This window comes from Oncorhynchus masou, chromosome 24, assembly GCF_036934945.1.
Source record: "Oncorhynchus masou masou isolate Uvic2021 chromosome 24, UVic_Omas_1.1, whole genome shotgun sequence".
NCBI lineage: Eukaryota > Metazoa > Chordata > Actinopteri > Salmoniformes > Salmonidae > Oncorhynchus > Oncorhynchus masou.
Window position 1 is genome coordinate 113,882,938 of NC_088235.1, and position 24,856 is coordinate 113,907,793.

The 24,856-nt window shown below is 46.5% G+C and overlaps 1 protein-coding gene across 1 annotated transcript in view; it reads left to right on the top strand.

The window, feature by feature from the left end:
* The window catches only part of rab6ba (RAB6B, member RAS oncogene family a), a 204,090-nt gene that overhangs the window by 113,923 nt on the left and 65,311 nt on the right, over positions 1-24,856 (top strand). Inside the window, exon 6 of the mRNA XM_064933248.1 lies at positions 6,727-6,820. Within this exon, the coding sequence (XP_064789320.1) occupies positions 6,727-6,820 (94 nt within the window). The remainder of the gene's footprint in view (positions 1-6,726; positions 6,821-24,856) is intronic.

Here is a 24,856-nt window from a genome sequence, read left to right on the forward strand (position 1 = left end):
CTGTTATACTGTAAATACTGTCAGGTGGTAGTATACTGTTATACTGTAAATACTGTCAGGTGGTAGTATACTGTTATACTGTAAATACTGTCAGGTGGTAGTATACTGTTATACTGTAAATACTGTCAGGTGGTAGTATACTGTTATACTGTTATACTGTCAGGTGGTAGTATACTGTTATACTGTCAGGTGGTAGTATACTGTTATACTGTCAGGTGGTAGTATACTGTTATACTGTTATACTGTCAGGTGGTAGTATACTGTTATACTGTCAGGTGGTAGTATACTGTTATACTGTCAGGTGGTAGTATACTGTTATACTGTAAATACTGTCAGGTGGTAGTATACTGTTATACTGTTATACTGTTATACTGTCAGGTGGTAGTATACTGTTATACTGTAAATACTGTCAGGTGGTAGTATACTGTTATACTGTCAGGTGGTAGTATACTGTTATACTGTTATACTGTCAGGTGGTAGTATACTGTTATACTGTAAATACTGTCAGGTGGTAGTATACTGTTATACTGTCAGGTGGTAGTATACTGTTATACTGTAAATACTGTCAGGTGGTAGTATACTGTTATACTGTAAATACTGTCAGGTGGTAGTATACTGTAAATACTGTCAGGTGGTAGTATACTGTTATACTGTAAATACTGTCAGGTGGTAGTATACTGTTATACTGTAAATACTGTCAGGTGGTAGTATACTGTTATACTGTTATACTGTCAGGTGGTAGTATACTGTTATACTGTTATACTGTCAGGTGGTAGTATACTGTTATACTGTAAATACTGTCAGGTGGTAGTGTACTGTGAATACTGCTCCAGAGATGTGGTGGTTCTGGGGTTCACTTCTTACTGAAGATGTTTTTCTCATTTTCCTTGAGTCTATTCATCAGACACATATCTAGGACAGCATTTCTCCCTCATGCGTTTCTTAAAGCTGACACTTGGTTTCTCCTCACCTTTAATAGTACCGTTTGTTTGAAGTTATATTTTACTTAGCTACCAGGCCGGTCTGGGCTGGCCGCTCTGTGACTGTAAAACAGTTTGTTTAGCTACCAGGCCGGTCTGGGCTGGCCGCTCTGTGACTGTAACACAGTTGGTTTAGCTACCAGGCTGGTCTGGCCGCTCTGTGACTGTAACACAGTTGGTTTAGCTACCAGGCTGGTCTGGGCTGGCCGCTCTGTGACTGTAACACAGTTGGTTTAGCTACCAGGCCGGTCTGGGCTGGCCGCTCTGTGACTGTAACACAGTTGGTTTAGCTACCAGGCTGGTCTGGGCTGGCCGGTCTGTGACTGTAACACAGTTGGTTTAGCTACCATGCTGGTCTGGGCTGGCCGCTCTGTGACTGTAACACAGTTGGTTTAGCTACCAGGCTGGTCTGGGCTGGCCGGTCTGTGACTGTAACACAGTTGGTTTAGCTACCAGGCTGGTCTGGGCTGGCCGCTCTGTGACTGTAACACAGTTGGTTTAGCTACCAGGCTGGTCTGGGCTGGCCGGTCTGTGACTGTAACACAGTTGGTTTAGCTACCAGGCCGGTCTGGGCTGGCCGGTCTGTGACTGTAACACAGTTGGTTTAGCTACCAGGCTGGTCTGGGCTGGCCGGTCTGTGACTGTAACACAGTTGGTTTAGCTACCATGCTGGTCTGGGCTGGCCGGTCTGTGACTGTAACACAGTTGGTTTAGCTACCAGGCTGGTCTGGGCCTGCCGGTCTGTGACTGTAACACAGTTGGTTTAGCTACCAGGCTGGTCTGGGCTGGCCGGTCTGTGACTGTAACACAGTTGGTTTAGCTACCATGCTGGTCTGGGCTGGCCGCTCTGTGACTGTAACACAGTTGGTTTAGCTACCAGGCTGGTCTGGGCTGGCCGGTCTGTGACTGTAACACAGTTGGTTTAGCTACCAGGCTGGTCTGGGCTGGCCGCTCTGTGACTGTAACACAGTTGGTTTAGCTACCAGGCTGGTCTGGGCTGGCCGGTCTGTGACTGTAACACAGTTGGTTTAGCTACCAGGCCGGTCTGGGCTGGCCGGTCTGTGACTGTAACACAGTTGGTTTAGCTACCAGGCTGGTCTGGGCTGGCCGGTCTGTGACTGTAACACAGTTGGTTTAGCTACCATGCTGGTCTGGGCTGGCCGGTCTGTGACTGTAACACAGTTGGTTTAGCTACCAGGCTGGTCTGGGCCTGCCGGTCTGTGACTGTAACACAGTTGGTTTAGCTACCAGGCTGGTCTGGGCTGGCCGGTCTGTGACTGTAACACAGTTGGTTTAGCTACCAGGCCGGTCTGTGACTGTATCACAGTTGGTTTAGCGACCAGGCTGGTCTGGGCTGGCCGGTCTGTGACTGTAACACAGTTGGTTTAGCTACCAGGCTGGTCTGGGCTGGCCGGTCTGTGACTGTAACACAGTTGGTTTAGCTTCCAGGCCGGTCTGTGACTGTAACACAGTTGGTTTAGCTACCAGGCTGGTCTGGGCCTGCCGGTCTGTGACTGTAACACAGTTGGTTTAGCTACCAGGCTGGTCTGGGCTGGCCGGTCTGTGACTGTAACACAGTTGGTTTAGCTTCCAGGCCGGTCTGTGACTGTAACACAGTTGGTTTAGCTACCAGGCCGGTCTGTGACTGTATCACAGTTGGTTTAGCTACCAGGCTGGTCTGGGCTGGCCGGTCTGTGACTGTAACACAGTTGGTTTAGCTACCAGGCTGGTCTGGGCTGGCCGCTCTGTGACTGTAACACAGTTGGTTTAGCTACCAGGCTGGTCTGGGCTGGCCGGTCTGTGACTGTAACACAGTTGGTTTAGCTTCCAGGCCGGTCTGGGCTGGCCGCTCTGTGACTGTAACACAGTTGGTTTAGCTACCAGGCTGGTCTGTGCTGGCCGGTCTGTGACTATAACACAGTTGGTTTAGCGACCAGGCTGGTCTGGGCTGGCCGCTCTGTGACTGTAACACAGTTGGTTTAGCTACCAGGCTGGTTTGGGCTGGCCGGTCTGTGACTGTAACACAGTTGGTTTAGCTATCAGGCTGGTCTGGGCTGGCCGGTCTGTGACTGTAACACAGTTGGTTTAGCTACCAGGCTGGTCTGGGCTGGCCGCTCTGTGACTGTAACACAGTTTGTTTAGCTACCAGGCTGGTCTGGGCTGGCCGGTCTGTGACTGTATCACAGTTGGTTTAGCTATCAGGCTGGTCTGGGCTGGCCGGTCTGTGACTGTAACACAGTTGGTTTAGCTACCAGGCTGGTCTGGCCTGGCCGCTCTGTGACTGTAACACAGTTGGTTTAGCTACCAGGCTGGTCTGGGCTGGCCGGTCTGTGACTGTAACACAGTTGGTTTAGCTACCAGGCCGGTCTGGGCTGGCCGGTCTGTGACTGTAACACAGTTGGTTTAGCTACCAGGCTGGTCTGGTCTGGCCGGTCTGTGAATGTAACACAGTTGGTTTAGCGACCAGGCTGGTTTGGACTGGCCGGTCTGTGACTGTAACACAGTTGGTTTAGCGACCAGGCTGGTCTGGACTGGCCGGTCTGTGACTGTAACACAGTTGGTTTAGCTACCAGGCCGGTCTGGGCTGGCCGGTCTGTGACTGTAACACAGTTGGTTTAGCGACCAGGCTGGTCTGGACTGGCCGGTCTGTGACTGTAACACAGTTTGTTTAGCTACCAGGCCGGTCTGTGACTGCAACACAGTTGGTTTAGCTACCAGGCTGGTCTGGGCTGGCCGGTCTGTGACTGTAACACAGTTGGTTTAGCTACCAGGCCGGTCTGGGCTGGCCGGTCTGTGACTGTAACACAGTTGGTTTAGCTACCAGGCCGGTCTGGGCTGGCCGGTCTGTGACTGTAACACAGTTGGTTTAGCTACCAGGCCGGTCTGGGCTGGCCGGTCTGTGACTATAACACAGTTCAAATCAGATGTTATTGGTCACGTTGACTTATTTAGCAGATGTTATTTCGTGTGTAGAGAAATGCTTGTGTTCCTAGCTACAACAGTGCAGTAGTATCTAACAATTCACAACAATACACAGAAATCGAAAAGTAAATTAATGAAATTGAGAAATATATAAATATTAGGATGAGCAATGTCAGAATGGCATTGACTAGAATACAGTATATACATGTGAAATGAGTAAAACCGTATGTAAACATTATTAAAGTGGCCAGTGATTCCATTATTAGAGTGGCCAGTGTTCCATTATTAGAGTGACCAGTGTTCCATTATTAGAGTGACCAGTGTTCCGTTATTAGAGTGGCCAGTGTTCCATTATTAGAGTGGCCAGTGTTCCATTATTAGAGTGGCCAGTGTTCCATTATTAGAGTGACCAGTGTTCCGTTATTAGAGTGGCCAGTGATTCCATTATTAGAGTGGCCAGTGTTCCATTATTAGAGTGGCCAGTGTTTATGTATATCGGGCAGCAGCCTCTAAGGTGCAGGGTTCAGTAACCGGGTGGTAGCCGGCTACTGATGGCTGTTTAACAGTCTGATTGCCTTTTCAGTCTCTCAGTCCCAGCTTTGATGCACCTGTACTGACTTCGCCTTCTGGATGATAGCGGGGTGAACATGCAGTGTCTCGGGTGGTTGTTGTCCTTGATGATCTTTATGGCCTTCCTGTAACATCGGGTGGTGTAGGTGTCCTAGAGGGCAGGCGGTGTGACCCCGGTGATGCGTTGTGCAGACCTCACTACCTTCTTGGAGAGCTGTGTGGTTGTGGGTTTCTGTACCCGTTGGATTAGCTACCAGGCTGGTCTGGGCTGGTCTGGTCTTGTTAGCAGGATGTTATAGTCTCTGTCCAGATACACTTGACCATCGTATACTATGAACCCTTTGAGGGATTGCTGATGCTAACACTTTAAACCCACCAAAAAAACAAGCAAGCTCGCCTAAAGCCCATGAAGAAGAGATCAACCTCAAACTTCATGGATTTCTGCGATTCGACTTTACGTATTAGTTTTTTTTCAACATTTGTAAACAGATTTAGATCCCGACATTATGTCACCTGGCATTATCCGTTTTCTCCCCTTCCCCAGGACTAGTTCATCAGAGTCGTAGTAATCGGCAATAATTCATTCATTTTCTCAGGCCACAAAACAATTAATCAGCTTCACCACCAGTATTGCTCAGTGAGTGAATGAGTCATGAGGCAGATTGTTGGTTTCTGTACACTTCACTACTCCCCCATTGGGCACAAACTGGTTGAATTAATATTACTTCAACACAACTACTGCAATGTGATGACATTGAATCAATGTGGAAAATTGATTTGATTTATAAAAAGTCATCAATGTAAAGGAATATTGTGAATTTTGTGTAAAAAAATCACACCATTTTTAACCCAGATCCATGACATGACATTTTTGGGGGGGAATTTCAAATTGAATTAAAGTTATTTGTTATTATGTTATTATTATTATATTATATATATTTGTTATTATATATAGTTATATATATATAGTTATTTGACAACTTAAACAAAATGTAAATCAAAACTAGACATTATACTGGTGTCCGTTCCCAGTGGGTCTCTACTGTAGAAAACCTCCTTACCCAGTGGGTATCCACTGTGGAAAACCTCCTTACCCAGTGGGTATCTACTGTAGAAAACCTCCTTACCCAGTGGGTCTCTACTGTAGAAAACCTCCTTACCCAGTTTGTCTCTACTGTGGAAAACCTCCTTACCCAGTGGGTATCTACTGTAGAAAACCTCCCTACCCAGTGGGTCTCTACTGTAGAAAACCTCCTTACCCAGTGGGTATCTACTGTAGAAAACCTCCTTACCCAGTGCGTCTCTACTGTAGAAAACCTCCTTACCCAGTGGGTCTCTACTGTAGAAAACCTCCTTACCCAGTGGGTATCTACTGTAGAAAACCTCCTTACCCAGTTTGTCTCTACTGTGGAAAACCTCCTTACCCAGTGGGTCTCTACTGTGGAAAACCTCCTTACCCAGTGGGTATCTACTGTAGAAAACCTCCTTACTCAGTGGGTCTCTACTGTAGAAAACCTCCTTACCCAGTGGTTCTCTACTGTGGAAAACCTCCTTACCCAGTGGGTATCTACTGTAGAAAACCTCCTTACCCAGTGGGTCTTCACTGTAGAAAACCTCCTTACCCAGTGGGTATCTACTGTAGAAAACCTCCTTACCCAGTGGGTATCTACTGTAGAAAACCTCCTTACCCAGTGGGTATCTACTGTAGAAAACCTCCTTACCCAGTGGGTATCCACTGTGGAAAACCTCCTTACCCAGTGGGTATCCACTGTGGAAAACCTCCTTACCCAGTGGGTATCTACTGTAGAAAACCTCCTTACCCAGTATGTATCTACTGTAGAAAACCTCCTTACCCAGTGGGTCTCTACTGTGGAAAACCTCCTTACCCAGTGGGTCTCTACTGTGGAAAACCTCCTTACCCAGTGGGTATCTACTGTAAAAAACATCCTTACCCAGTGGGTCTTCACTGTAGAAAACCTCCTTACCCAGTGGGTATCTACTGTAGAAAACCTCCTTACCCAGTGGGTATCCACTGTGGAAAACCTCCTTACCCAGTGGGTCTCTACTGTAGAAAACCTCCTTACCCAGTGGGTCTCTACTGTAGAAAACCTCCTTACCCAGTGTGTATCTCCTGTAGAAAACCTCCTTACCCAGTGTGTATCTACTGTAGAAAACCTCCTTACCCAGCTCACTTTTATGTCGTTTAATGGCATAAGGATGTTTGATAACTGAACCTAATATTTCTCCCTCGCAGGCAGATCACCATAGAGGAAGGAGAACAGCGGGCCAAGGAGCTCAGCGTCATGTTTATTGAGACCAGCGCCAAGACAGGCTACAACGTCAAACAGGTTAGTGTTTATTGAGACCAGCGCCAAGTAGTATCCCATATAGGACTAGCCATCTCTCCTTGTTATAGTATAGTATCTCCTATAGGACTAGCCATATCTCCTTGTTATAGTGTAGTAGTATCCCATATAGGACTAGCCATCTCTCCTTGTTATAGTGTAGTAGTATCCCATATAGGACTAGCCATCTCTCCTTGTTATAGTGTAGTATCTCCTATAGGACTGGCCATCTCTCCTTGTTATAGTGTAGTATCTCCTATAGGACTGGCCATCTCTCCTTGTTATAGTGTAGTAGTATCTCCTATAGGACTGGCCATCTCTCCTTGTTATAGTGTAGTATCCTATATAGGACTGGCCATCTCTCCTTGTTATAGTGTAGTATCTCATATAGGACTGGCCATCTCTCCTTGTTATAGTGTAGTAGTATCCCATATAGGACTAGCCATCTCTCCTTGTTATAGTGTAGTATCTCCTATAGGACTGGCCATCTCTCCTTGTTATAGTGTAGTAGTATCCCATATAGGACTAGCCATCTCTCCTTGTTATAGTGTAGTAGTATCCCATATAGGACTAGCCATCTCTCCTTGTTATAGTGTAGTAGTATCTCATATAGGACTGGCCATCTCTCCTTGTTATAGTGTAGTATCTCATATAGGACTGGCCATCTCTCCTTGTTATAGTGTAGTAGTATCTCCTATAGGACTGGCCATCTCTCCTTGTTATAGTGTAGTAGTATCTCCTATAGGACTGGCCATCTCTCCTTGTTATAGTGTAGTATCTCCTGTAGGACTGGCCATTTCTCCTTGTTATAGTGTAGTATCTCCTGTAGGACTGGCCATCTCTCCTTGTTATAGTGTAGTAGTATCTCCTATAGGACTGGCCATCTCTACTTGTTATAGTGTAGTATCTCATATAGGACTGGCCATCTCTCCTTGTTATAGTGTAGTAGTATCTCCTATAGGACTGGCCATCTCTCCTTGTTATAGTGTAGTATCTCATATAGGACTGGCCATCTCTCCTTGTTATAGTGTAGTAGTATCTCCTATAGGACTGGCCATCTCTCCTTGTTATAGTGTAGTAATATCTCCTATAGGACTGGCCATCTCTCCTTGTTATAGTGTAGTATCTCCTCTAGGACTGGCCATCTCTCCTTGTTATAGTGTAGTATCTCATATAGGACTGGCCATCTCTCCTTGTTATAGTGTAGTAGTATCTCATATAGGACTGGCCATCTCTCCTTGTTATAGTGTAGTAGTATCTCATATAGGACTGGCCATCTCTCCTTGTTATAGTGTAGTATCTCATATAGGACTGGCCATCTCTCCTTGTTATAGTGTAGTATCTCATATAGGACTGGCCATCTCTCCTTGTTATAGTGTAGTAGTATCTCCTATAGGACTGGCCATCTCTCCTTGTTATAGTGTAGTAGTATCTCCTATAGGACTGGCCATCTCTCCTTGTTATAGTGTAGTATCCCATATAGGACTGGCCATCTCTCCTTGTTATAGTGTAGTATCTCCTGTAGGACTGGCCATCTCTCCTTGTTATAGTGTAGTATCCCATATAGGACTGGCCATCTCTCCTTGTTATAGTGTAGTATCTCCTATAGGACTGGCCATCTCTCCTTGTTATAGTGTAGTATCTCCTATAGGACTGGCCATCTCTCCTTGTTATAGTGTAGTAGTATCTCTTATAGGACTGGCCATCTCTCCTTGTTATAGTGTAGTAGTATCTCATAAAGGACTGGCCATCTCTCCTTGTTATAGTGTAGTAGTATCTCATATAGGACTGGCCATCTCTCCTTGTTATAGTGTAGTAGTATCCCCTATAGGACTGGCCATCTCTCCTTGTTATAGTGTAGTAGTATCTCCTATAGAACTGGCCATCTCTCCTTGTTATAGTGTAGTATCCCCTATAGGACTGGCCATCTCTCCTTGTTATAGTGTAGTATCCCCTATAGGACTGGCCATCTCTCCTTGTTATAGTGTAGTAGTATCTCCTATAGGACTGGCCATCTCTCCTTGTTATAGTGTAGTAGTATCTCATATAGGACTGGCCATCTCTCCTTGTTATAGTGTAGTATCTCCTATAGGACTGGCCATCTCTCCTTGTTATAGTGTAGTATCTCCTATGGGACTGGCCATCTCTCCTTGTTATAGTGTAGTAGTATCTCCTATAGGACTGGCCATCTCTCCTTGTTATAGTGTAGTAGTATCTCCTATAGGACTGGCCATCTCTCCTTGTTATAGTGTAGTATCCCATGTTGGACTGGCCATCTCTCCTTGTTATATTGTATATCCTTGTTTTATACCCTTGTTATATTGTAGTATTGTTACGCTCCTCGTTAGTGGTAGAATGACCGGACCAAGGTGCAGCGTGGTAAGCATACATTTACTTTACTAAATGTTCCACCAAAAAAAAACAATAAACAACACAACGAACGTAAAGCTTCCGAGTGCAACACATGCAACAAACAAAGACAAGATCCCACAACCTAAATGGCTGCCTAAGTATGCCTAAGTATGATCCCCAATCAGAGACAACGATAGACAGCTGCCTCAGTATGATCCCCAATCAGAGACAACGATAGACAGCTGCCTCAGTACGATCCCCAATCAGGGACAATGATAGACAGCTGCCTCGGTATGATCCCCAATCAGGGACAACGATAGACAGCTGCCTAGGTACGATCCCCAATCAGGGACAATGATAGACAGCTGCCTCAGTACGATCCCCAATCAGAGACAACGATAGACAGCTGCCTCAGTACGATCCCCAATCAGAGACAACGATAGACAGCTGCCTCGGTATGATCCCCAATCAGGGACAACGATAGACAGCTGCCTCAATACGATCCCCAATCAGAGACAACGATAGACAGCTGCCTCGGTATGATCCCCAATCAGAGACAACGATAGACAGCTGCCTCAGTACGATCCCCAATCAGAGACAACGATAGACAGCTGCCTCGGTACGATCCCCAATCAGGGACAACAATAGACAGCTGCCTCTAATTGGGAACCATACCCAGCCAACAAACAAAGAAACAGAAAACATAGAATGCCCACCCCAAATCACACCCTGACCAAACCAAATAGAGTAATAAAAAGGCTCTCTAAGGTCAGGGCGTGACAAGTATTATCCTAAAAAGACTGAAATGTCCTCAGTCAATAAGTCTCCAATTCCTTTGTTAAGTCAAGGAGCCTAAATGAGTTCAGGAGTAGAAATGGTTAACAAGTCACATAATAAGTTGCATGGATTCACTGTCTGCAATAATAGTGTTTAACGTGAGTTTTGAATGACTACCTCATCTCTGTACCCCACACGTACAATTATCTGTAAGGTCCCTCAGTCGTGTAGTGGATGTCAACCACAAAGACCAGGGAGATTTTCCAATGTCTCGCAAAGAACGGCACAGATTGGTAAAGAAGAAAGAAAAGCAGTCACTGAGTATCCCTTTGAGCAAGGTGAATTTTATTTTTATTTTATTTTTTTTATTTCACCTTTATTTAACCAGGTAGGCTAGTTGAGAACAAGTTCTCATTTACAACTGCGACCTGGCCAAGATAAAGCATAGCAGTGTGAACAGACAACACAGAGTTACACATGGAGTAAACAATTAACAAGTCAATAACACAGTAGAAAAAAAGGGGAGTCTATATACAATGTGTGCAAAAGGCATGAGGAGGTAGGCGAATAATTACAATATTGCAGATTAACACTGGATTGATAAATGGTCATGTACAGGTAGAGATATTGGTGTGCAAAAGAGCAGAAAAGTAAATAAATAAAAACTGTGGGGATGAGGTAGGTGAAAATGGGTGGGCTATTTACCAATAGATTATGTACAGCTGCAGCGATCGGTTAGCTGCTCAGATAGCTGATGTTTGAAGTTGGTGAGGGAGATAAAGGTCTCCAACTTCAGCGATTTTTGCAATTCGTTCCAGTCACAGGCAGCAGAGTACTGGAACGAAAGGCGGCCGAATGAGGTGTTGGCTTTAGGGATGATCAGTGAGATACACCTGCTGGAGCGCGTGCTATGGATGGGTGTTGCCATCGTAACCAGTGAACTGAGATAAGACGGAGCTTTACCTAGCATGGCCTTGTAGACGACCTGGAGCCAATGGGTCTTGCGACGAATATGTAGCGAGGGCCAGCCGACTAGAGCATACAAGTCGCAGTGGTGGGTAGTATAAGGTGCTTTAGTGACAAAACGGATGGCACTGTGATAAACTGCATCCAGTTTGCTGAGAAGAGTGTTGGAAGCAATTTTGTAGATGACATCGCCGAAGTCGAGGATCGGTAGGATAGTCAGTTTTACTAGGGTAAGCTTGGCAGCGTGAGTGAAGGAGGCTTTGTTACGGAATAGAAAGCCGACTCTTGATTTGATTTTCGATTGGAGATGTTTGATATGGGTCTGGAAGGAGAGTTTGCAGTCTAGCCAGACACCTAGGTACTTATAGGTGTCCACATATTCAAGGTCGGAACCATCCAGTGTGGTGATGCTAGTCGGGCAAGCGGGTGCAGGCAGCGATCGGTTGAAAAGCATCATTTGGTTTTACTAGCGTTTAAGAGCAGTTGGAGGCCACGGAAGGAGTGTTGTATGGCATTGAAGCTCGTTTGGAGTTTAGATAGCACAGTGTCCAATGACGGGCCGAAAGTATATAGAATGGTGTCGTCTGCGTAGAGGTGGATCAGGGAATCGCCCGCAGCAAGAGCAACATCATTGATATATACAGAGAAAAGAGTCGGCCCGAGAATTGAACCCTGTGGCACCCCCATAGAGACTGCCAGAGGACCAGACAGCATGCCTTCCGATTTGACACACTGAACTCTGTCTGCAAAGTAATTGGTGAACCAGGCAAGGCAGTCATCCGAAAAACCGAGGCTACTGAGTCTGCCGATAAGAATATGGTGATTGACAGAGTCGAAAGCCTTGGCAAGGTCGATGAAGACGGCTGCACAGTACTGTCTTTTATCGATGGCGGTTATGATGTCGTTTAGTACCTTGAGTGTGGCTGAGGTGCACCCGTGACCGGCTCGGAAACCAGATTGCATAGCGGAGAAGGTACGGTGGGATTCGAGATGGTCAGTGACCTGTTTGTTGACTTGGCTTTCGAAGACCTTAGATAGGCAAGGCAGAATGGATATAGGTCTGTAACAGTTTGGGTCCAGGGTGTCTCCCCCTTTGAAGAGGGGGATGACTGCGGCAGCTTTCCAATCCTTGGGGATCTCAGACGATATGAAAGAGAGGTTGAACAGGCTGGTAATAGGGGTTGCGACAATGGCGGCGGATAGTTTCAGAAATAGAGGGTCCAGATTGTCAAGCCCAGCTGATTTATACGGGTCCAGGTTTTGCAGCTCTTTCAGAACATCTGCTATCTGGATTTGGGTAAAGGAGAACCTGGAGAGGCTTGGGCGAGGAGCTGCGGGGGGGCCGGAGCTGTTGGTCGAGGTTGGAGTAGCCAGGCGGAAGGCATGGCCAGCCGTTGAGAAATGCTTGTTGAAATTTTCAATAATCATGGATTTGTCGGTGGTGACTGTGTTCCCTAGCCTCAGTGCAGTGGGCAGCTGGGAGGAGGTGCTCTTGTTCTCCATAGACTTCACAGTGTCCCAGAACTTTTTGGAGTTGGAGCTACAGGATGCAAACTTCTGCCTGAAGAAGCTGGCCTTAGCTTTCCTGACTGACTGCGTGTATTGGTTCCGGACTTCCCTGAACAGTTGCATATTGCGGGGACTGTTCGATGCTATTGCAGTCCGCCACAGGATGTTTTTGTGCTGGTCGAGGGCAGTCAGGTCTGGAGTGAACCAAGGGCTATATCTGTTCTTAGTTCTGCATTTTTTGAACGGAGCATGCTTATCTAAAATGGTGAGGAAGTTACTCTTAAAGAATGACCAGGCATCCTCAACTGACGGGATGAGGTCAATGTCCTTCCAGGGTACCCGGGCCAGGTCGATTAGAAAGGCCTGCTCACAGAAGTGTTTTAGGGAGCGTTTGACAGTGATGAGGGGTGGTCGTTTGACTGCGGCTCCGTAGCGGATACAGGCAATGAGGCAGTGGTCGCTGAGATCCTGATTGAAGACAGCGGAGGTGTATTTGGAGGGCCAGTTGGTCAGGATGACGTCTATGAGGGTGCCCTTGCTTACAGAGTTAGGGTTGTACCTGGTGGGTTCCTTGATGATTTGTGTGAGATTGAGGGCATCTAGCTTAGATTGTAGGACTGCCGGGGTGTTAAGCATATCCCAGTTTAGGTCACCTAACAGAACAAACTCTGAAGCTAGATGGGGGCAATCAATTCACAAATGGTGTCCAGGTCACAGCTGGGAGCTGAGGGGGGTCGGTAGCAGGCGGCAACAGTGAGCGACTTATTTCTGGAGAGAGTAATTTTCAGAATTAGTAGTTCGAACTGTTTGGGTATGGACCTGGAAAGTATGACATTACTTTGCAGGCTATCTCTGCAGTAGACTGCAACTCCTCCCCCTTTGGCAGTTCTATCTTGACGGAAGATGTTATAGTTGGGTATGGAAATCTCAGAGTTTTTGGTGGCCTTCCTGAGCCAGGACTCAGACACGGCAAGGACATCAGGGTTAGCAGAGTGTGTTAAAGCGGTGAGTAAAACAAACTTAGGGAGGAGGCTTCTGATGTTGACATGCATGAAACCAAGGCTTTTTCGATCACAGAAGTCAACAAATGAGGGTGCCTGGGGACATGCAGGGCCTGGGTTTACCTCCACATCACCCGCGGAACAGAGAAGGAGTAGTATGAGGGTGCGCCTAAAGGCTATCAAAACTGGTCGCCTAGAGCATTGGGGACAGAGAATAAGAGGAGCAGGTTTCTGGGCATGGTAGAATATATTCAGGGCATAATGCGCAGACAGGGGTATGGTGAGGTGCGGGTACAGCGGAGGTAAGCCCAGGCACTGGGTGATGATGAGAGAGGTTGTATCTGGACATGCTAGTTGTAATGGGTGAGGTCACCGCATGTGTGGGAGGTGGGACAAAGGAGGTATCAGGGGTATGAAGAGTGGAACTAGGCGCTCCATTGTGAACTAAAACAATGATAACTAACCTGAACAACAGTATACAAGGCATATTGACATTTGAGAGAGACATACAGCGAGGCATACAGTAATCACAGGTGTTGAATTGGGAAAGCTAGCTTAAACAGTAGGTGAGACAACAACAGCTAATCAGCTAGCACAACAACAGCAGGTAAAATGGCGTTGACTAGGCAACGGGGCCGACAGATAAAACATAAACAAGCAGAATGAGGTACCCGTGATTAATGGACAGTCCAGCGTGCATCAGCTATGTAGCCAGTTGATCAGTGTCCAGGGGGCAGGGAAGCTGGATTAGTGAGTGTTATCCAGGTTAAAAAAATAAAAAAATAAATAAATAAATAATAATAAATAATAACAATGACTAAATAGCTTGTAGCTAGTTTGCTAGTTAGCTTCTGGAGGTTCTTGAGTGTGTTCTAAAAATTAACAATAATAGCGATTCCGTATCACATTGGGTGAGGCAGGTTACCGGAATGTATAAACAAATAAAAAATCGGAAAGAGAGTAAATATGGGTCCAGTAAGTGTTTGGGACGAGGCGATTCAGACGGGTTAGCAGGCCTGTGCTAACAAGCTAACAGTTAGTAGGCCGGGGCTAAACAAGGTAGCAGTTAGCAGGCCAAAATAGCAAGCCAGGGGATAGCAAGGGCTAGAGAGTTAGCCTTTGGGGGGACGTTATTCCTCTTCATGCGGTGACATCGATAGACCGGTCGCGGGTCCGGGTAATTGTAGCCCAGGAGTATGCTACGGTGGTAGGTATTGTAGCCCAGGAGTATCCTACGGAGGTAGCACAGGGGCTCTGGCGGGGCTAGCTTCAGGCTAAGTGGGTGGAAGCGCTAGCCAGCAGTAATCGTCCGGGGTTGCGGTTTAGCTAAATAACTAGTTGTGAAGATCCAGATGTTCCGTTTGCGGCGGGAATCCGGGGGTAAAAAAAATAAAATAAAAAATAAATAGGTCCGTTATGCTCTGGTTAGAGTCGCGTGATCTTTTCGTGCTAAAGGTTAGCTGATGACCGGTTAGCTGAAGACCGCTAGCATAGCTGGTAGTTAGCTGGCTAGCTTCAGTTGCGGGGTTCCGGTTCCGAAGTAAATATAAATACTAAATACTTTAGGAAAAAATAAAAATAGCTACATTGGGTGAGGCGGATTGAGGGAGAGTATTTGGAAGTGAAGTTATTAATTACATTCTGGATGGTGTATCAATACACCCAGTCACTACAAAGATACAGGCGTCCTTCCTAACTCAGTTGCCGGAGAGGAAATAAACCGCTCAGGGATTTCACCATGAGGCCAATGGTGACTTTAAAACAGTTACAGAGTTTAATGGCTGTGATAGGAGAGAACTGAGGATGGATCAACAGCATCGTAGTTACTCCACAATACTAACCTAAATGACAGAGTGAAAAGAAGGAAGCCAGTACAGAATAATAATATTCCAAATATTTCATCCTGTTTGCAACTGTCACGCCTTGACCATAGAGAGCCCTCGGGGTTCGTGACTAGGGGGTTTTCTAGTTTTTATTTTCTATGTTGGTGTGAGTATGGTTCCCAATTGGAGGCAGCTGATGATCGTTGCCTCTAATTGGGGATCATACTTAGTGTGTCCCTTTTCCCACCTGCGTTGTGGGATATTGTTTGTGTTTAGTGCTATGTGCACTACGAACTGCACGTTCGTTTATTTATTTGTTGTTTGAAGTTTCACCTCAATAAATATGTGGAACTCTACTCACGCTGCGCTTTGGTCCATTCATTTAAACAACGGACGTGACAGCAACAAGACACTAAAGAAACACTGCAAAAAATGTAAAGAAATTCACTTTATGTCCTGACGACAAAGTGTTATGTTTGGAGCAAATCTACCACAACACATCACTGAGTACTACTCTTCGTATGTTCAAACATGGTGGTGGCTGCATCATGTGATGGGTATGCTTGTCATCGACAAGGACTAGGCAGTTTTTTAGGATAAAAAGAAACAGAATAGAGCTAAGCACAGGCAAAATCCTAGAGGAAAACCTGGTTGTCTGCTTTTCAACAGACAAATTCACCTTTCAGCTGGACAAGAACTTAAAACAGAAGGGAAAATATACACTGGAGTTGCTTACCAAGATGACATTGAATGTTCCTGACTGGCCTAGTTACAGTTTTGAATAACACTGAACAAAAATATAATCGCTACATGTAAAGTGTTGGTCCCATGTTTCATGAGCTGAAATCAAAGCTGTCAGAGGTTTCATCCATTGTCATCCATTGAGCATGTTTGGGATGCTCTGGATCAACGTGTACAACAGCGTGTTCCAGTTCCCGCCAATATCCAGCAACTTCACACAGCCATTGAAGAGGAGTGGGACAACATTCCACAGGCCACAATCAACAGCCTGATCAACTCTATGTGAAGGAGATGTGTCTCGCTGCATGAGGCAAATGGTGGTCACACCAGATACTGACTGGTTTTCTGATCCACGCCCCTACCTTTTTTAAGGTATCTGTGACCAAAGGATGCATATCTGTATTCCCAGTCATGTGAAACCCATAGATTAACAGCTAATGGATGTATTTAAATTGACTGATTTTCTTTATATGAAATGTAACTCAGTAAAATATTTGATGGTGTGTTTATATTTTTGTTCAGTGTAAATCACCTTGAAAATATATGGCAAGACTTGAAAATGTCTGTCTAGCAAATGATAAACAATAAACTTGACAGAGATTGAAGAATTTAAAATAATAATGTGTACAGCTCTTAGAGACCTACCCAGAAAGACTCCGCTCTTAGAGACCTACCCAGAAAGACTCACAGCTCTTAGAGACTTACCCAGAAAGACTCAGCTCTTAGAGACCTACCCAGAAAGACTCAGCTCTTAGAGACCTACCCAGAAAGACTCACAGCTCTTAGAGACTGACCCAGAAAGACTCACAGCACTTAGTCTTACCCAGAAAGACACAGCTCTTAGAGGCTTACCTAGAAAGACTCACAGCTCTTAGGGACTTACCCAGAAAAACTCACAGCACTCTTAGAGACCTAACCAGAAAGACTCACTGCACTTAGAGACCTAACCAGAAAGACTCACAGCTCTTAGAGACTTACCCAGAAAGACTCACAGCACTTAGAGACTTACCCAGAAAGACTCACAGCACTTAGAGACTGACCCAGAAAGACTCACAGCTCTCAGAGATGTTCCCATAAAGACTCAGAGCTCTTAGAGACTGACCCAGAAAGACTCACAGCACTTAGAGACTGACCCAGAAAGACTCACAGCTCTTATAGACTTACCTAGAAAAACTCACAGCTCTCAGAGATGTTCCCAGAAAGACTCACAGCTCTTAGAGACTGACCCAATAAGACTCACAGCTCTTAGAGACTGGCCCAGAAAGACTCACAGCTCTTAGAGACATATCCAGAAAGACTCAGCTCTTAGAGACTGTCCCAGAAAGACTCAGCTCTTAGAGACTGGTCCAGAAAGACTCACAGCTCTTAGAGACTTATCCAGAAAGACTCAGCTCTTAGAGACATACCCAGAAAGACTCACAGCTCTTAGAGACGTACCCAGAAAGACTCACAGCTGTAGTCACTGCCAAATGTGATTCTAACATGTATTGAATGTTGTGAATACGTTTGTAAATAACATATTTCTGTTTTTCATTTTCAAAAAATGTGCAAACATTTCTAAAAACATATTTTCATTTTGTCATTATTATTGTGTATAGACGGGTGAGAATATTTTTTTTATACATTTTGAATTCAGGCTTGTTACTGTAATTTAATTATGCCAATGTGCTTTCATCAATTGAAAGCCCTTAATCTATTTTATGAGAATTTGTAAGATTTCTTGTTTGCATAAAATAGACACAGACCAGTCTTTCAATAATAGGTAACATAATTTATTCTTACAGCGTGCTAACACTTAAACACGTGCAGCAGTTTATATACAGATCATGATGTCATTTCACTGCTTTAACAGAATCCCCTCCTCTCGACCGGGACAAAGTAAGGTGAAAAGTTCATTCTAACTTACTAACACACTCCCAGATAACTTTTGACCCCTCAAACATAATCGATCACCACTAAACTGACAGTTTTAATTAACAGAAAACCTAGGAATGCACTCACTACCTTATCTAAAAACCTCAGAGCTAAGTTTCAGTTGGGTCAACCATAGGCTAACGACCTTATCTGTTTACACAGTCCCCAAGCCATTTGTTTCTGCCGAGTTGGAATGGTGTTCATTAACTTTTATTACTCCTTGTCCGTGTCACACAATCCCTTCTTATGAACTCATATTGTGAATCACTTATAAAACAGAGTATAAGTTTACCTAGTTACAATTCTATTTAAAATGGGGATATTGTTTATTCATTTATCCATAATAAATTCAACAAGGCTGTAACACAATTTTTTTTAATAAGTCAAAGGGTATGAATTACTTTCTGAAGGCACAATATTTCTTATCACGCAATGAATGTCCCACACCTTAATATAACGTTTAGTATTGACAAGTTTTAGGATATAAATCTGTTAATTCATAGTAACTTGCAAAAGAAAGCCACCAAAAGGCCACGCCTTTCAATGCATGTCACCAGGCCCATTCTTCTGCTTTACTTCAGGACCACTGTACAGAACAGATGACCACAACTGGTAAAACACAAGGACACATAATCCTGTTGCTAGACACTGCTGTGTTAACACTGCCTGCTTGGCCTTGTAGACGACCTGGAGCCAGTGGCCATGGCATAGCAGCCCAGACCAATGTAATACTCTTCATACCAAGACAAGTGGCCTCATTTGAGCTGCTGAACTGTTTATAACCATTTGGATTAAATCTAATATCTGTCATTTTTAATATCTTCACCTGTTTTTTGTTGTTGTTTTTTTTATGTTTCGTTTTTGATGGGAGAAGGAAGGAAGGAAGGAAGGAAGGAAGGAAGGAAGGAAGGCAGGCAGGCAGGCAGGAAGGAAGGAAGGAAGGAAGGCAGGAAGGCAGGAAGGAAGGAAGGAAGGAAGGAAGGAAGGAAGGAAGGAAGGAAGGAAGGAAGGAAGGAAGGCAGGCAGGCAGGCAGGCAGGCAGGCACTACTGTGAGTGTAATGTTTACTGTTCATTTTTATTGTTAATTTCACTTTTGTATATTATCTACTCCACTTGCTTTGGCAATGTTAACATATGTTTCCCATGCCAATAAAGCCCATTGAATTGATTTGAGAGAGAGAGAGAGAGAGAGAGAGAGAGAGAGAGAGAGAGAGAGAGAGAGAGAGAGAGAGAGAGAGAGAGAGAGAGAGAGAGAGAGAGAGAGAGAGAGAGAGAGAGACACAAAGAAAGAGAGACACAAAGAAAGAGAGACACAAAGAAAGAGAGACAAGAGAGAGACAAGAGAGAGAGAAACATTGAGAGAGACAAGAGAGAGAGAAACATTGAGAGAGACAAGAGAGAGAGAAACATTGAGAGAAACATAAAGAGAGAAAAAGATTGAGAGAAACATAAAGAGAGAAAAAGATTGAGAGAGAACAAGAGAGAGAGATAGAAAGATCGAGGGAGAGAGAGGGAAGCGAGAGATTCAACATTTGAGAAGTACCAAAATTGAATGAACCATTTATCATTTGAGAGGTATTACATGTTGTGTCTGCTCTCCTACCCACATTAGATGATAGTTTACGGACCTGTTTGTCTTAGGGCTCCTGGTCTAATGGCTGTCTCTCCCTGGTCTAATGGCTGCCTCTCCCTGGTCTAATGGCTGTCTCTCCCTGGTCTAATGGCTGCCTCTCCCTGGTCTAATGGCTGTCTCTCCCTGGTCTAATGGCTGCCTCTCCCTGGTCTAATGGCTGTCTCTCCCTGGTCTAATGGCTGCCTCTCCCTGGTCTAATGGCTGCCTCTCCCTGGTCTAATGGCTGCCTCTCCCTGGTCTAATGGCTGCCTCTCCCTGGTCTAATGGCTGCCTCTCCCTGGTCTAATGGCTGCCTCTCCCTGGTCTAATGGCTGTCTCTCCCTGGTCTAATGGCTGCCTCTCCCTGGTCTAATGGCTGCCTCTCCCTGGTCTAATGGCTGCCTCTCCCTGGTCTAATGGCTGTCTCTCCCTGGTCTAATGGCTGCCTCTCCCTGGTCTAATGGCAGTCTCTCCCTGGTCTAATGGCTGCCTCTCCCTGGTCTAATGGCTGCCTCTCCCTGGTCTAATGGCTGCCTCTCCCTGGTCTAATGGCTGCCTCTCCCTGGCTGTCTGTCTCTCCCTGGCTGTCTGTCTCTCCCTGGCTGTCTCTCCCTGGTCTAATGGCTGTCTCTCCCTGGCTGTCTGTCTCTCGCTGGCTGTCTCTCCCTGCTCTAATGGCGGTCTCTCCCTGGTCTAATGGCGGTCTCTCCCTTGTCTAATGGCTGCCTCTCCCTGGTCTAATGGCTGTCTCTCCCTGGCTGTCTCTCCCTGGCTGTCTCTCCCAGGTCTAATGGCTGTCTCTCCCTGGTTGTCTCTCTCTGGTCTAATGGCTGCCTCTCCCTAGTCTAATGGCGGTCTCTCCCTGGTCTACTGGCTGTCTCTCCCTGGTTGTCTCTCCCTGCTCTAATGGCTGTCTCTCCCTGGCTGTGTCTCCCTGTCTGTCTCTCCCTGGTCTAATGGCTGTCTCTCCCTGGCTGTCTCTCCCTGGCTGTCTCTCCCTGGTCTAATGGCTGTCTCTCCCTGGTCTATTGGCTGCCTCTCCCTGGTCTAATGGCTGTCTCTCCCTGGTTGTCTCTCCCAGGTCTAATGGCTGTCTCTCCCTGGTTGTCTCTCCCTGGTCTAATGGCTGTCTCTCCCTGGTCTAATGGCTGTCTCTCCCTGGTTTAATGGCTGTCTCTCCCTGGTCTAATGGCTGCCTCTCCCTGGTCTGATGGCTGTCTCTCCCTGGTCTAATGGCTGTCTCTCCCTGGTCTAATGGCTGCCTCTCCCTGGATGTCTCTCCCTGGTCTAATGGCTGTCTCTCCCTGGTCTAATGGCTGCCTCTCCCTGGCTGTCTCTCCCTGGTCTAATGGCTGCCTCTCCCTGGCTGTCTCTCCCTGGTCTAATGGCTGTCTCTCCCTGGTCTAATGGCTGTCTCTCCCTGGTCTAATGGCTGCTTCTCCCTGGTTGTCTCTCCCTGGTCTAATGGCTGTCTCTCCCTGGTCTAATGGCTGCCTCTCCCTGGCTGTCTCTCCCTGGTCTAATGGCTGCCTCTCCCTGGACTAATGACTGTCTCTCCCTGGCGGTCTCTCCCTGGTCTAATGGCTGTCTCTCCCTGGCTGTTTCTCCCTGGTCTAATGGCTGTCTCTCCCTGGTCTAATGGCTGTCTCTCCCTGGTGTAATGGCAGTCTCTTCCTGGTCTAATGGCTGCCTCTCCCTGGTCTAATGGCTGTCTCTCCCTGGTCTAATGGCTGTCTCTCCCTGGTCTAATGGCTGCCTCTCCCTGGCGGTCTCTCCCTGGTCTAATGGCTGTCTCTCCCTGGCTGTCTCTCCCTGGCTGTCTCTCCCTGGCTGTCTCTCCCTGGTCTAATGGCTGCCTCTCACTGGTCTAATGGCGGTCTCTCCCTGGTCTAATGACTGTCTCTCCCTGACGGTCTCTCCCTGGTCTAATGGCTGTCTCTCCCTGGCTGTCTCTCCCTGGCTGTCTCTCCCTGGCTGTCTCTCCCTGGCTGTCTCTCCCTGGCTGTCTCTCCCTGGCTGTCTCTCCCTGGTCTAATGGCTGTCTCTCCCTGGCTGTCTCCCTGGTCTAATGGCTGCCTCTCCCTGGTCTAATGGCGGTCTCTCCCTGGTCTAATGACTGTCTCTCCCTGGCGGTCTCTCCCTGGTCTAATGGCTGTCTCTCCCTGGCTGTCTCTCCCTGGCTGTCTCTCCCTGGCTGTCTCTCCCTGGTCTAATGGCTGTCTCTCCCTGGCTGTCTCTCCCTGGCTGTCTCTCCCTGGTCTAATGGCTGCCTCTCCCTGGTCTAATGGCGGTCTCTCCCTGGTCTAATGACTGTCTCTCCCTGGCGGTCTCTCCCTGGTCTAATGGCTGTCTCTCCCTGGCTGTCTCTCCCTGGCTGTCTCTCCCTGGCTGTCTCTCCCTGGTCTAATGGCTGTCTCTCCCTGGTCTAATGGCTGTCTCTCCCTGGTCTAATGACTGTCTCTCCCTGGCGGTCTCTCCCTGGTCTAATGGCTGTCTCTCCCTGGCTGTCTCTCCCTGGCTGTCTCTCCCTGGTCTAATGGCTGCCTCTCCGTGGTCCAATGGTGGTCTCTCCCTGGTCTAATGACTGTCTCTCCCTGGTGGTCTCTCCCTGGTCTAATGGCTGTCTCTTCCTGGCTGTCTCTCCCTGGCTGTCTCTCCCTGGTCTAATGGCTGTCTCTCCCTGGTCTAATGGCTGTCTCTCCCTGACTGTCTCTCCCTGGCTGTCTCTCCCTGGTCTAATGGCTGCCTCTCCCTGGTCTAATTGCTGTCTCTCCCTGGTCTAATGGCTGTCTCTCCCTGGTCTAATGGCGGTCTCTCCCTGGTCTAATGACTGTCTCTCCCTGGCGGTCTCTCCCTGGTCTAATGGCTGTCTCTCCCTGGCTGTCTCTCCCTGGCTGTCTCTCCCTGGCTGTCTCTCCCTAGTTGTCTCTCCCTAGTTGTCTCTCCCTGATTGTCTCTCCCTGTCTGTCTCTCCCTGGTCTAATGGCTGTCTCTCCGTGGCTGTCTCTCCCAGGCCTAATGGCTGTCTCTCCCTGGTCTAATGGCTGTCTCTCCCTGGTCTAATGGCTGTCTCTCCCTGGTCTAATGGCTGCCTCTCCCTGGTCGAATGGCTACCTCTCCCTGGTCTAATGGCTGCTTCTTGGGGCGGCAGGGTAGCCTAGTGGTTAGAGCGTTGGACTAGTAACTAGTAGCGTTGGACTAGGAAGTTTGCAAGTTCAAACCCCCGAGCTGACAAGGTACAAATCTGTCGTTCTGCCCCTGAACAGGCAGTTAACCCACTGTTCCTAGGCTGTCATTGAAAATAGGAATTTGTTCTTAACTGACTTGCCTGGTTAAATAAAGTTAAAATTAAAAAAATAATTCTCCCTGGTCTAATGGCTGCCTCTCCCTGGTCTAATGGCTCTCTCTCCCTGGTCTAATGTCTCTCCCTGGTCTAATGGCTGTCTCTCCCTGGTCTAATGGCTGCCTCTCCCTGGCTGTCTCTCCCTGGTCTAATGGCTGCCTCTCCCTGCTCTAATGGCTGTCTCTCCCTGGTCTAATGGCTGTCTCTCCCGGGCTGCCTCTCCCTGGTCCATATATTCATGTCCAGCCCCCTGTGTGTTTAATCATCCAGAATAAAAGCAGCCAGGCCTTGGGTTTGCCTGTGCTGTTTGCCACCAGGGAACAGGGCCCAGGGAATAGCGATGAGTGTGTTACTGGGTAACGTTATTCTGCCCCTAGTCTCAAATGGTACCCTAGTCCCTTTACAGTGCACTAGTTTTGACCAGGAGCCGTAGGTGCACTATGTAGAGAATAGGGTATAATTTGGGAAATAGACACAGTCTCAGGTGGCTTCAAGAAGGAATTGACCAATAACGCCTCAGATAACGCCTCAGATAAATGGAGGCTGACAAGGTTTTGAATCACCAGATTACTTTATAATGGACGCTTTGTTTTTTTTCCAAATCAAACGTTATTTGTCACATACACATATTTAGCAGATGTTATTGCTGGTGTAACGAAATGCTTGTGTTCCTAGCTTCAACAGTGCAGTAGTGTCTAACCATTAACAACAATACACAAATCTAAAGGGGAAAGTTAAGATATACAGTGCCTTGCGAAAGTATTCGGCCCCCTTGAACTTTGCGACCTTTTGCCACATTTCAGGCTTCAAACATAAAGATATAAAACTGTATTTTTTTGTGAAGAATCAACAACAAGTGGGACACAATCATGAAGTGGAACGACATTTATTGGATATTTCAAACTTTTTTAACAAATCAAAAACTGTAAAATTGGGCGTGCAAAATTATTCAGCCCCTTTACTTTCAGTGCAGCAAACTCTCTCCAGAAGTTCAGTGAGGATCTCTGAATGATCCAATGTTGACCTAAATGACTAATGATGATAAATACAATCCACCTGTGTGTAATCAAGTCTCCGTATAAATGTACCTGCACTGTGATAGTCTCAGAGGTCCGTTAAAAGCGCAGAGAGCATCATGAAGAACAAGGATCACACCAGGCAGGTCCGAGATACTGTTGTGAAGAAGTTTAAAGCCGGATTTGGATACAAAAAGATTTCCCAAGCTTTAAACATCCCAAGGAGCACTGTGCAAGCGATAATATTGAAATGGAAGGAGTATCAGACCACTGCAAATCTACCAAGACCTGGCCGTCCCTCTAAACTTTCAGCTCATACAAGGAGAAGACTGATCAGAGATGCAGCCAAGAGGCCCATGATCACTCTGGATGAACTGCAGAGATCTACAGACTCTGGGAGACTCTGTCCATAGGACAACAATCAGTCGTATATTGCACAAATCTGGCCTTTATGGAAGAGTGGCAAGAAGAAAGCCATTTCTTAAAGATATCCATAAAAAGTGTTGTTTAAAGTTTGCCACAAGCCACCTGGGAGACACACCAAACATGTGGAAGAAGGTGCTCTGGTCAGATGAAACCAAAATTGAACTTTTTGGCAACAATGCAAAACGTTATGTTTGGCGTAAAAGCAACACAGCTCATCACCCTGAACATACCATCTCCACTGTCAAACATGGTGGTGGCAGCATCATGGTTTGGGCCTGCGTTTCTTCAGCAGTGACAGGAAGATGGATGGAGCCAAATACAGGACCATTCTGGAAGAGAACCTGATGGAGTCTGCAAAAGACCTGAGACTGGGACGGAGATTTGTCTTCCAACAAGACAATGATCCAAAACATAAAGCAAAATCTACAATGGAATGGTTCAAAAATAAACATATCCAGGTGTTAGAATGGCCAAGTCAAAGTCCAGACCTGAATCCAATCGAGAATCTGTGGAAAGAACTGAAAACTGCTGTTCACAAATGCTCTCCATCCAACCTCA